At 51.7% G+C, this 12,168-nt stretch overlaps 1 protein-coding gene across 5 annotated transcripts in view; it reads left to right on the forward strand.

Annotated features, from left to right (window-relative positions):
* magixa (MAGI family member, X-linked a) overlaps nt 1-11,986 on the forward strand; it is a 22,560-nt gene extending 10,574 nt beyond the window's left edge. For 2 of the 5 annotated variants that reach the window (XM_030355013.1, XM_030355024.1), the window contains exons 7-21: nt 255-351; nt 471-520; nt 693-860; nt 1,251-1,420; nt 1,593-1,761; nt 2,155-2,281; nt 2,666-3,095; nt 3,941-4,004; nt 4,088-4,279; nt 4,701-4,970; nt 5,706-5,912; nt 6,127-6,200; nt 6,645-6,791; nt 7,576-7,714; nt 10,007-11,986. In XM_030355013.1, coding sequence (XP_030210873.1) covers nt 255-351; nt 471-520; nt 693-860; nt 1,251-1,420; nt 1,593-1,761; nt 2,155-2,281; nt 2,666-3,095; nt 3,941-4,004; nt 4,088-4,279; nt 4,701-4,970; nt 5,706-5,912; nt 6,127-6,200; nt 6,645-6,791; nt 7,576-7,714; nt 10,007-10,605 — 2,903 coding nt within the window. In that variant the 3' untranslated portion in view covers nt 10,606-11,986. The other 3 variants (XM_030355042.1, XM_030355033.1, XM_030355051.1) reach the window with 3 other exon arrangements.
* The last annotated feature ends 182 nt before the right edge of the window (nt 11,987-12,168 follow it).

The raw sequence follows: 12,168 nt of genomic DNA on the forward strand, positions 1-12,168 counted from the left end.
ACAAACACACACATGTAAACACACACCCACATACACAGGTACACACGAACACACACATGTAAACACACAAACACACACACAGGTACACACACACACACAGGTACAGGTACACACACACACACACAGTTACACACACACAAATGTACACAAACACACCCACAGGTACACACAAACACAAACACAAGTACACACAAACACACTTACACAGGTACACAGAAGTGTACTCACACACAGCTATGTCTCTCTCTCTGCAGTGGGCGGGGCCCTTCCTGTCAGCCAATCATGGGAGGGTCCAGGGAGGCGGGGCCTGGAGCTGAATTTGAGTGAAACTGGAGAACAATACTACACAAAGTAAGATACTCATGATATATATATTTTTATATGTATATATATATATATCTACACTTACATATATACTTGTATATATACATACAGCACAGACAATGTTAAAGGTTGTTGTTTGATTTCAGTCAGTCTAAGACCAACTGGACAGACCCTCGAAACAAGGAGCCCTCAGACTGTAAGTACTGCTCACATAGTTATACTGTCCAGCTACTGTACTGCTAATACACTGCTACTGTGACTGTACCTCTACAGTACTGCCACAGTGTTGTAGCTGTGTATATACAAACATGTAAATGTATATATTTGTATACATATATATCTGCTGTATGCTGTGGTTCCTGGGTCAGTGCCAGAGTTCACGGAGCAGGTGAGCGTGATGCTGGGCTCCTCGGTGCCGGTCCGCCTCACCAAGGGCCCGCGGGGGTTCGGCTTCAACATCGTGGGGGGCAGTCGGCCCCGGGAGTTCCTCCAGGTGTACAGCATCACCCCAGGGGGCCCTGCCAACCTCAGCCCAGGTACACAGTCGTACACGCACACACACACTCACGATAGGGGTGCTAGATTATGGAAATTGGGAATATCGTTCAGCTTTTCTCTCCAAAAAAACCTTTGAAATTTCCCCTTAAAAAAAGACACATAATGGTCAAATAGAAAATAATCTACAAATATGTATCCAGCTGTTCTGCATTTCTATAAATGTATAAAATAAAGATTCAAAAATAAAATAAAACTCAATTATATATTAGTTTGGAGAATGTTTTACCCAAAAATCAAAACCACTATAAAAACTTGATTAATTGCACAGCCCTAACGCACGCACAACCAGTCACACACCCCCAAACACACACCCACACACACACACTCCATGACCTCATGCCTCTGCTCTACCTTCTGTCTCCTGGTAGCTGACATCCTGGTCTACATCAGTGGGACCTGTGTGCTGGGCCGCTCGCACAAGGAGGTGGTGGAGATGCTGCAGGCCGTTGCCATGGGGACCAGTGTGGATGTGGTGCTGAGGAGAGGATACCCCATGCTGTACAACCCTGATGGCTGTCCTAAACAGAGCTTGGAAACTGTAAACACACACGCACACACACACACACACACACACACACACACACACACACACACACACACACACACACACACACACACACACACACACACACACACACACACACACACGCACACACACGTAAGTTAATGTGACCTTTCAACAAGGAGATCTGACATCTTATCTACTACAGCCCCGCCCGTCCAGAGAAGACACCTGCCCACCTGGTCTGGGTAGCCACACCCCTTCCCAGCCCTCACCTGGTGTGGTTAGCCACACCCCCTCCCAGCCCTCACCTGGTGCGGTTAGCCACGCCCCCTCCCAGCTGACCTACACCGCGGCGGAGCTCTGCAACGGTGCAGGTAAGAAGACGGCTGCTGCCAACACCTAGTTCCCTGGTTACCTAGACTACCTGGTTACCTGGTTAACCAGACGACATGGTTACCCAGACCCCCTGGTTACCTGGTTATCCAGACCGCCTGGTTGCCTAGACCACCTGGTTACCTAGACCACCTTGTTACCTGGTTACCTAGACCACCTTGTTACCTAGTTACCTAGACTACCTTGTTACCGAGACCACCTTGTTACCTGGTAACCTAGACCACCTTCTTACCTGGTTACCTAGACCACCTGGTTACCGAGACCACCTGGTTACCTGGTTACCTAGACCACCTGGTTACCTGGTTACCTAGGCGACCAGGGCTTCATAAGTTGTTTATGACGTCATTCCCTCCTTTTTCCATCTAAACATCCAGGATTGGCCCAAACTCCGCCCTCTTATGCGGCTCAACCTGTCACTAACGGCGTGTCCGGCGAGGCCACGCCCCCTCCTTCTGAAGCAGCCCCGCCCCCCAAGCCTACAGCCAGCGGAACCCTGCGCAGGTAGAGTACTACTAGAGTACTATTAGAGTACTACTGGAGTACTACTGGAGTACTACTAGAGTACTACCATCATATCATATACACACACTACTACTACTATGATAACTAGGAATATTCCATAGTACTACTATAACTTATAATACACCATAGTACTACCAGAATAACTACTAATACACCATAGTACTAGAATAACTACGGATAAACCATAGTACTGCTAGAATAACTACTAATACGCCTTAGTACTACTAAAGTAACTACTAATACACCATAGTACTACCAGAATAACTACTAATACACTATAGAACTACCAATACACCACAGTACTGCAGTACCACTGCAGTACTTAGTGAGAGTGGCGCTGCAGCAGGATCTCTGTCTCCACAGGTCTTCTCTGATTGGCTACAGCACAGGCTCCCTCCCCGCCCCCTCCTCCACCCTCCTCCTCCGTCAGCGCTCCTCAGACCGGGACCTCTCCAGCTCCACCCTCCCCAGCTCCACCAAGCAGCCCGCCAACCCCCCCCCGACACTGCAGCCCCCCTGTGGCTTCAACGGCTGCCCCGCCAACCACGCCCCTCAGCCCCTCCCCCAGCCCCCCGGCCCCGCCCCTGCCGGGCCCCACCCCCCCCAGCTGGTCCCGGTGGCGCTGTGCCGGAGCGAGGGGGGGCCGGGCTTCAGCGTGGGGGGCGGGGGCCCGGGGGGGCAGCAGGCGGTGGTCCGGAGCCTCTGGGACCCGCGGCTCTGCCCGGCCCTGCAGACCGGCGACGTCATCACCAAGATCAACGGGGCGGACGTCCTCCACCTCACCTTCACCCAGGTACTGTCTCCGTGACAACGCGCCGGTCCCCCACCTCACCTCCACCCAGATACCGTCTCCGTGACAACGGGTCGGTCCCCCACCTCACCTTCACCCAGTTACCGTCTCCGTGACAACGTGTCGGTCCTCCACCTCATCTTCACCCGGGTACCGTCTCCGTGACAACGTGTCGGTCCTCCACCTCACCTTTACCCTGGTACCCTGATATGGTGTCTATGACAACATGTGACCATGTTATTAATGAGGTCGTCCTGGTGGCTGTTATTGCGTAGCCATGGTGATCGTCATGGCCACCTGGGGTGGTGTCATGATGGTTGTCGTTGTTACAGTTGTGCTTGTGTTTTCGTCAAGGTTACTGTGGTGGTTTGGGATTAGTTGTCGCCATGGTTAATGCAGGGCTGTACTGATGGTTGTCTTCATGGTAACCTGGGGTGGGGTAGTCATGGTTGTCGTTGTGGTAACTGGGGTAGTGTAGTCATGGTTGTTGCCGTGGTAACTGGGGAAGTGTAGTCATGGTTGTCGTTGTGGTTACCTGGGGTGGGGTAGTGGTGGTTTTCGTCATGGTTACCAGGGGCGGTGTAGTGGTGGTTGTCGTCGTGGTAACTGGGGTGGTGTTCTGATGGTTGTCGTCATGGTAACTGGGGTGGTGTACTGATAGTTGTCGTCATGGTAACTGGGGTGGTGTTCTGATGGTTGTCGTCACGGTAACTGGGGTGGTGTAGTGGTGGTGAAGTGGTAGTTTCAGTTGTGGTAACCATGATGATGTTTGAGTTGGTTGTCACGGTGTTGTCCATGAATTGTGAATGTTTTTGTCATGGTTACAGCGGTGCCTTTGTGTGTTGCAGGTGCAGAGGGTCCTCCAGGAACACACCCGGCGAGGGGAGGTGGTCCTGTTGGTCAGCAGAGGAGGTAGGCCCCCCCCCCCCCCCCCCGCGTCATGCTGACCTCTCCTGACCTCTCCTGACCTCTACTGACGCTCTCCCTTTCCACAGCGGCCCTCGACCCCCCTGGGGTCACGCCCAACTTCTACAAGCTCCTCCCCTCCCCCCTGAGCCCCGCCTCCAGTCCAGCTGACACGCCCTCCTCCTCCTCCTCAGTGTCCTTCCTGGGGGCCGTGCCCCCCCTCAGCCAGGCCGGCACGGGCCCCGCCGAGGGCCCCGCCCGGACCCCGCCCACACGCCAAGGTAACCCTATCCCTGAAGAGGGTCCCGCCCTGCCTGCCCACACACCAAGGTCACCCTATCCCTGAAGAGGGCCCCGCCCTGACCCCGCCCCTACGCCAAGGTCACCCTATCCCTGAAGAGGGCCCTCCAACTGGTCTGGGGTTCTAACTAGTCTACTTCTAACTAGTCCGGTCCTGGGGTCTTACAGGTCTGGTTCTTACTGGTCCGGTCCTGGGGTTCTAACTGGACTGTTTTTAACTAGTCTAGCTCTAACCAGTCTGGTCCTGGGGTTCTAACTGGTCTGGTCCTAACTGGTCTGGTCCTAACTGGTCTGGTTCTAACTGGTCTGGTTCTAACTGGTCCGGTCCTGGGGTTCTAACTGGTCTGGTTCTAACTGGTCCTGAATGGTCTGGTTCTAACTGGTCCGGTCTTGTGGTTCCAGTCCAGTCTCCCAGTGAAGCTGCCGGGTCGTCTCTGGTCCAGAGTACCAGCTTCCTGGACTCGGTCCCGGTCACTCTGACCCTGGAGCCCCGCGATTGGCTGGGGGTGGAGGAGAGTGTCAGAGGGGGAGGAGCCACGCTGGGAGCTACAGCCAATGACGGAGGAGCAGGAGGGCTAGGGGGAAGGTCCAAGAGCATGCAGGTGGAGCTGAACAGACGACCAGGAGAAGGCTTTGGCTTCGTCATCGCCTCCCAGAACACCAACATTGAAGGCAGGTCTCCGGAGAGGGTTTGGTCCTATGCTAGCACGCTCATTTTTGATATGCTAACTGTGTGGTGAGGTAGCAGCTAGCATGCTAATTGTGCAGTTGTGTAGCCTGCCAATAGTGCTGAATGTATAGTGTGGTTTTGCAGCTAACATGCTATCTGTGTAGATCGGTGGTATGCTAGCATGCCAACTGTGCATTGGTGTGGCAGCTAGCATTCTCACTGTGACCTAACCCGCCGCAGGTAGTTATGTGATGGTGAAACAGCTAGCCCACTAACTTTGAGCTTAACAGCGTCCGTAGCAGAGTGATGGTGTAACATAGCATTCTAACTCCTAGCTGACGCGCCACAGGAAGCTGTGTGATGGTGTAACATGGCATGCTAATTCTTAGCTAACGCGGTACAGGTAGTTGTGTGACGGTGTAACATAGCTTGCTAACTCTTCGCTGACGCGCTACAGGTAGTTTAGTGATGGTGTAACGTGAAGCGTGCTAACTTTTATCTGACGCGCTACAGGTAGCTGTGTGGTGGTGTCACAGATAGCGTGCTAACTCTTAGCTGTCGCGCTACAGGGAGCTGTGTGGTGGTGTCACAGATAGCGTGCTAACTCTTAGCTGTCGCGCTACAGGGAGCTGTGTGGTGGTGTCACAGATAGCATGCTAACTCTTAGCTGTCGCGCTACAGGGAGCTGTGTGGTGGTGTCACAGATAGCGTGCTAACTCTTAGCTGTCGCGCTACAGGGAGCTGTGTGATGGCCCACCGCTTCGTGACGGTGCGGCGGGGCAGCCCAGCGGCCCGCAGCGGGGTCATCCAGCCGGGGGACCGTCTGGAAGAGGTGGAGGGCCGCGCCGCCGCCAGCATGAGCCACCGCGAGCTAACCCAGATACTCAGGAGGGCTGGCAACGTGCTGCGGCTGACGGTGGTGCCCAGGAGCAGCAGCAGCAGCAGTAGGGACCACACACACACACACAGACACACACAAACACACAGACACACACACACACACACACACACACACACACACACACACACACACACACACACACACACACACACACACACACACACACACATTTTAAACTGATATTAAAGCCCTTCTCCTCTCTCCCCCCTCCTCCTCTCTCTCCCTCCTCTCTCTCCCTCCTCCTCCTCTCTCCTCAGACTCCTCAGAAGCAGCAGAGTCCGATGCTGACACCAGATGGCAGATGAGGAGAGGAGGTGGTCAGAGGTCAAAGGTGGCTTCAACACACACACACACCCACCCACCCACCCACCCACCCACACACGCACGCACGCGCGCGCGCGCGCGCGCGCGCACACACACACACACACACACACACACACACACACACACACACACACACACGTACACACAAGAACAAACTAAATACTTTCCAGCTTCCTCTACCTTTTCTATGTCGTCGGTTATCCAAGGTGTACTGTGACAATGTCGATGATGGCTGTGTGGTTACCACGGCGATGATGGTTACCATGGTGATGGTGGTTACCATTGGGATGATGGCTGTGTGGTTACCACGGCGATGATGGTTACCATGGTGATGGTGGTTACGATTGGGATGATGGCTGTGTGGTTACCACGGCGACGATGGTTACCATGGCGATGATGGTTACCATGCTGCGGATGCTTACCCTGGTGCTGTGGTCGCCGTGTGTCCCAGGAGGAGCAGTGGTTCTACCGGGTGGATCTGGAGCGCGGGCCCACCGGGTTCGGGTTCTCCCTGCGGGGGGGCAGTGAGTACAACATGGGGCTCTACGTCCTGGCCCTGATGGAGGGGGGGCCGGCCCAGCGCTGTGCCAAGATACAGGTACGCTATACTACACTATACTACACTATACAACACAATACTACACACTACACTACACTATAGATACAGGTACGCTATACTACACTATACTACACTATACAACACAATACTACACACTACACTACACTATAGATACAGGTACGCTATACTACACTATACTACACTATACAACACAATACTACACACTACACTACACTATAGATACAGGTACGCTATACTACACTATACTACACTATACAACACAATACTACACACTACACTACACTATAGATACAGGTACGCTATACTACACTATACTACACTATACACTACACTATACTACACAATACACTACACTACACAATACACTACACTACACTATACTACACAGTACACTACACTATACTACACACTACACTACACTATACTACACACACACAATACACTATACTATACTACACAATACACTACACTATACTACACAATACACTACACTATACTACACACTACACTACACTATACTACACAATACACTACACTATACTACACACTACACTACACTATACTACACAATACACTACACTATACTACACACTCCACAGCTGCTCTGGTAGCAGTGGAATACGTGTGTGTGTGTTTGTGTGTGGTGCAGATCTCAGACCAGCTGCTCTAGTGTGTGTGTGTGTGTGTGTGTGTGTGTGTGTGTGTGTGTGTGTGTGTGTGTGTGTGTGTGTGTGTGTGTGTGTGTGTGTGTGTGTGTGTGTGTGTGTGTGTGTGTGTGTGTGTGTGGGGGGGGGGGGGTCAGATCTCAGACCAGCTGGTGCAGATCAACGGGGGCAGCACGGTGGGCATGACCCACGGCCAGGCGGTGGAGCACATCCGGCGGGGGGGGCGCTGGATCCACCTGGTGCTGAAGAAGGGCAACGGATACGTCCCGGACTACGGTACCCCCCCCCCACACACACACAGACACAGACACACAAACACACACACACACTCACACACACACACACACACACACACACACAGACACACACACACACACACACACACACACACACACACACACACACACACACACACACACACACACACACACACACACACACACACACCATAAACATAAACACAAACACACACGCAGCATACACAAAACAACCATACACATAAACACACACACACAGAGACACACACCACACACACACACACACACACACACACAGACACAGACACACGCACACGCACACGCACACGCAAACACAAATACACTTAGTAAAGGAATGTCTAAGGGTTTCAAATCAGCAGACAGGGACACAGGAAGGGGCGGGACTTTGGCCCAGGCTGTGTACCGCCTCCACAAACACACTGTCTCTCTCTCTAGTGGACCTGTCTGTCTCCCTCTACTGGACCTGTCTGTCTCTCTCTCTCCCTCTCTACTGGACCTGTCTTTCTCTCTCCCTCCAGTGGACCTGTCTGTCTCCCTCTAGTGAACCTGTCTGTTTCTCACCTGCACCTGTCTGTCTCTCGATTAAACCAGACTGTCTCTCAAATTAACCTGTCTCTCTCTCAAGTGAACCTGTCTCGCCCTCTAGTGGACCTGTCTCTCTCTAGTGAGCCTCTCTCTCTCTGTAGTGGACCTGTCTCTCTCTAGTGAACCTGTCTCTCTCTCTAGTGGAGCTGTCCAGTCTGTCTCTCTGTATGACTAACTCCAAACAAGGCGAGCCCTGCTTCTACGTGATCGGACGCACAGACAACACCCGGTTGGTCCTGTCTGTCTGTCGTTCCACCTGTCTGTCTGCCGTTTCATCGTGTCCGTCTGCCGTTTCATCGTGTCTGTCTGCCGTTTCATCCTTTCTGTCTGTCGGCCCATCCTGTCTTTCTATCTGTCGTTCCACCTGTCTGTCTGTCGTTTCATCCTGTCTGTCTGTGGTTCCAACCTGTCTGTCTGTGGTTCCAACCTGTCTGTCTGTCGTATCCTCCTTTCGGTCTGTAGGTCCATCCTGTCTGTCTGTCGGTCCATCCTTTCTGTCTGTCAATCCATCCTGTCTTTCTATCTGTCGTTCCAGCTGTCTGTCTATCGGTCCATCCTGTCTGTCTGTCTGTAGGTCCATCCTTTCTGTCTATCGGTCCATCCTGTCTATCTGTCTGTAGGTCCATCCTTTCTGTCTATCGGTCCATCCTGTCTGTCTGTCTGTCTGTCTGTCGGCCCATCCTTTCTGTCTGTAGGTCCATCCTGTCTGTCTGTCTGTCTGTCGGCCCATCCTTTCTGTCTGTAGGTCCATCCTGTCTGTGTCGTTCCACCTGTCTCTCTGTGACTCCAGCCTGTCTCTCTTCCTGTTCCTGTTCATACTCATCTCTCAACCTTTTCACCCACACCTGATGTTTAGGTACCAGCGAGGTGCATTGTGGGTATGAGTGTTTCTAATTGTCGTTGGTGTCATTGTGATTGTAGTTCTGGTTGTAGTAGACCAGATTCGATGAAAAAAAAAAAGACTGCATTCAACTGGATTATACTAGATACAATGATATGATAATATTCTAGTTTATTCCATGCTAGATTATATCCGATTAGATTGTATTATAACATACTAGATTATACCAGATACAATTATATGATTTTATTCTAGATAATACTAAACTCGATTATAACATAACATACTGGATCACACTAGAATAGATGATACCTCATTGGACTAGATTAGATGAGACCAACTAAGGTTATTTCCTGATTGGACTAGACTAAATTAAGAGCTGATACTAGACTAAGTACTAGAAGTGATGCTGCTCTTTAGACCAGCAGAAGGCAGCTAGCTGTGGTTAGCGGTTTAGCTTCTGAGTGGTACTGAAAGCAGCTAGCTGGGGTTACCGGGTTAGCTTCACAGCGGTACTGAAAGCGGCTAGCTGTGGTTAGTGCTCTAAATTCTGAGCGGTACTGAAAGCAGCTAGCTGTGGTTAGCGGGTTAGCTTCAGAGCGCTACTGAAAGCAGCTAGCTGTGGTTAGCGCTCTAGCTTCTGAGTGTTACTGAAAGCAGCTAGCTGTGGTTAGCCAGTTAGCTTCACAGCAGTACTGAAAGCAGCTAGCTGTGGTTAGTGCTCTAAATTCTGAGCGGTACTGAAAGCAGCTAGCTGTGGTTAGCACTCTAGCTTCTGAGCGGTACTGAAAGCAGCTAGCTGTGGTTAGCGGGTTAGCTTCTGAGCGGTACTGAACTCCTTTAATGAAAGCTTCTCTCCCCAAGGCCCTGAGGAGCAGGAGGAGGAGCAGGAGGAGCAGGAGGAGTGGGAGGAGTGGGAGGAGCGGGAGGAGCGGGAGGAGCGGGGTCTGGCTTCAGCACCGGGGGGGAGCAAGCCCCCCCTCCGGCAGAGAGGAGGAGCAGAGAGGAGGAGCACGCCCCCCCTCCGACAGAGCGGAGGAGCAGAGAGGAGGAGTGGGGCTCCTGATTTGGACCTAGACCGGGTGGAGGAGGAGCAGAGTAGCCTGGGGCGAGGGGGGGAGGAGCGGGGGAGGGGGGGGAGAGCGAAGACAGGAAGGGGAGGGACCGACAGGAAGAAAGGACGACAAAGAGAGCGAGAAAGAAAGCAACTCCTACCGTCCAATCAGACGGCAGCTTTCTCCTTCCTCGGGCCGGTGGACAAGTCAGAGTTTAGCCAATCAGACGCCAGCATCACCTCAGCAGAAGTGGGGTCTGGGAGGGGGGAGGGCTCTTATAGTTCAAGAGCTGAGTTGGCATGGCAACACCCTGGCCCCTGGCGGGAGCCCCACCCACACAGGCTGAAACAAGATCTGATTGGCAGTCGGCTTAGGGGGCGGGACTTGGTCAGGGGACTGTCTCTCTAATTGGCTGGAAGAACAATCTTGTAGCTGACACCAAGATCTCCAGCAGAATATAGAGTAGGAGGGGGAGAGAGGAGGAGGAGGAAGAGGGAGGGGAGGAGGGGAGAGAGGAGGAGGAAGAGGGGGGGGGGGGAGGAGGGAGAGGGGGGGAGGAGGAGGGAGAGGAGGAGGAGGGGGAAGAGGGAGGGGGGGAGGAGTAGGAGGGAGATGATGAGGTAGTTGAGGAGAAGTGATGGTTGTAGCAGGTAGAGAAGGAGATCATGGAGCAGAAGGACTAGAGGTGTCCCGTGTCAGACAGCAGGAGGTGTCATCACCAAAACAAGGAGAATACTCCTGACTCCTCCTTACTTGGACCCTTCAAGGAGGAGGAGCCCGACTCCTTATCGCTATTACCACAGCATGAAACCTTTTAAAACAATATAGGCTCATGAAATTATGCAAGGATGGTGGGTTATGAGTAATTATTTGCTTGTGTCAGGTGTTTTTGATATTCTTGTTGATCCTAGAGGCGGACATTTGCTAAGGCCTCCTCTCTCGTCACCATGGCAACATATCAGCTGGAAGACCAGTTACCTAGCAACAGCCATATAGCAGTAGAGTGGAGACAACAAGTGCCTCATCAGCCCCTCCCTTCAGGGATCGAACCCGTGACACACACACACACACACACACACACACACACACACACACACACAAAGGGCTGTGTATTTTAACGAGCCAGAATTTCAGATTCTTACATTTTATTTATCAGAGAAGTTAAAACCTGAACACCCTCAGACAGTTGGCACACTAAATAAATAGCAAAGTAAATAGCAGTAAATAATATGCTAAATATTTAAGTTAGCTTCATCCTTATCTAGCTAAAAAGTTAGCCAGCTAAACACAGACATTAAAGCCAGTTAACCAGCGAGACCGTCACTTAACCAGCTAAACAGCTAGACGTAGCTGGGCCAAACTAACCTGGAGCAGGCTTAGAACCAACAACACCATCCCTACTCCCCACAGTCAGAGGGTTATAAACCACCTCCCACCTCACCTAGTGGAAGATCTAGGCCTTTCACCAGACTACACACAGACAGGCACACAGGCAGACAGACAGACTGGCAGACTGGTCTTCTGAACAGTGAACAGCCAGTAGCCATACGTTGTTTGTAAGCTTTAGAATGTGCTTTTGTCCCGATGTAAATACCAACCACAGATGTACAGCTTTCTACAACAAGATTTTGGCTTTAGGGATCATTTTGTTGGACGGTTTCGGATCGCTGAAGCCAGGGAGTTTTAAAATCACTGGGTATCAGATGACTTGCGATTATTATGGGATGTATACATTATTATTGAAAATGTTGATTGATATATGGAGATATAAAATACATTTAAAAAACAACTTGAAAGTGTCATGTGTCATGTTTTTGACAAGAAGGCAATTCACATTGTCAGTAACACAGTGAGATTCGAGGCACCTGACACCAGCAGGTCTGCGTATAGCAACTGGTCTACACCTGAGCACACCTGGAGCCAATTACTGATCAAGAGGATTAGATGAGCGCACTGCTCTCTCAGACCTCT

The sequence above is a fragment of the Gadus morhua genome, chromosome 1 (assembly GCF_902167405.1).
Source record: "Gadus morhua chromosome 1, gadMor3.0, whole genome shotgun sequence".
Lineage (NCBI taxonomy): Eukaryota > Metazoa > Chordata > Actinopteri > Gadiformes > Gadidae > Gadus > Gadus morhua.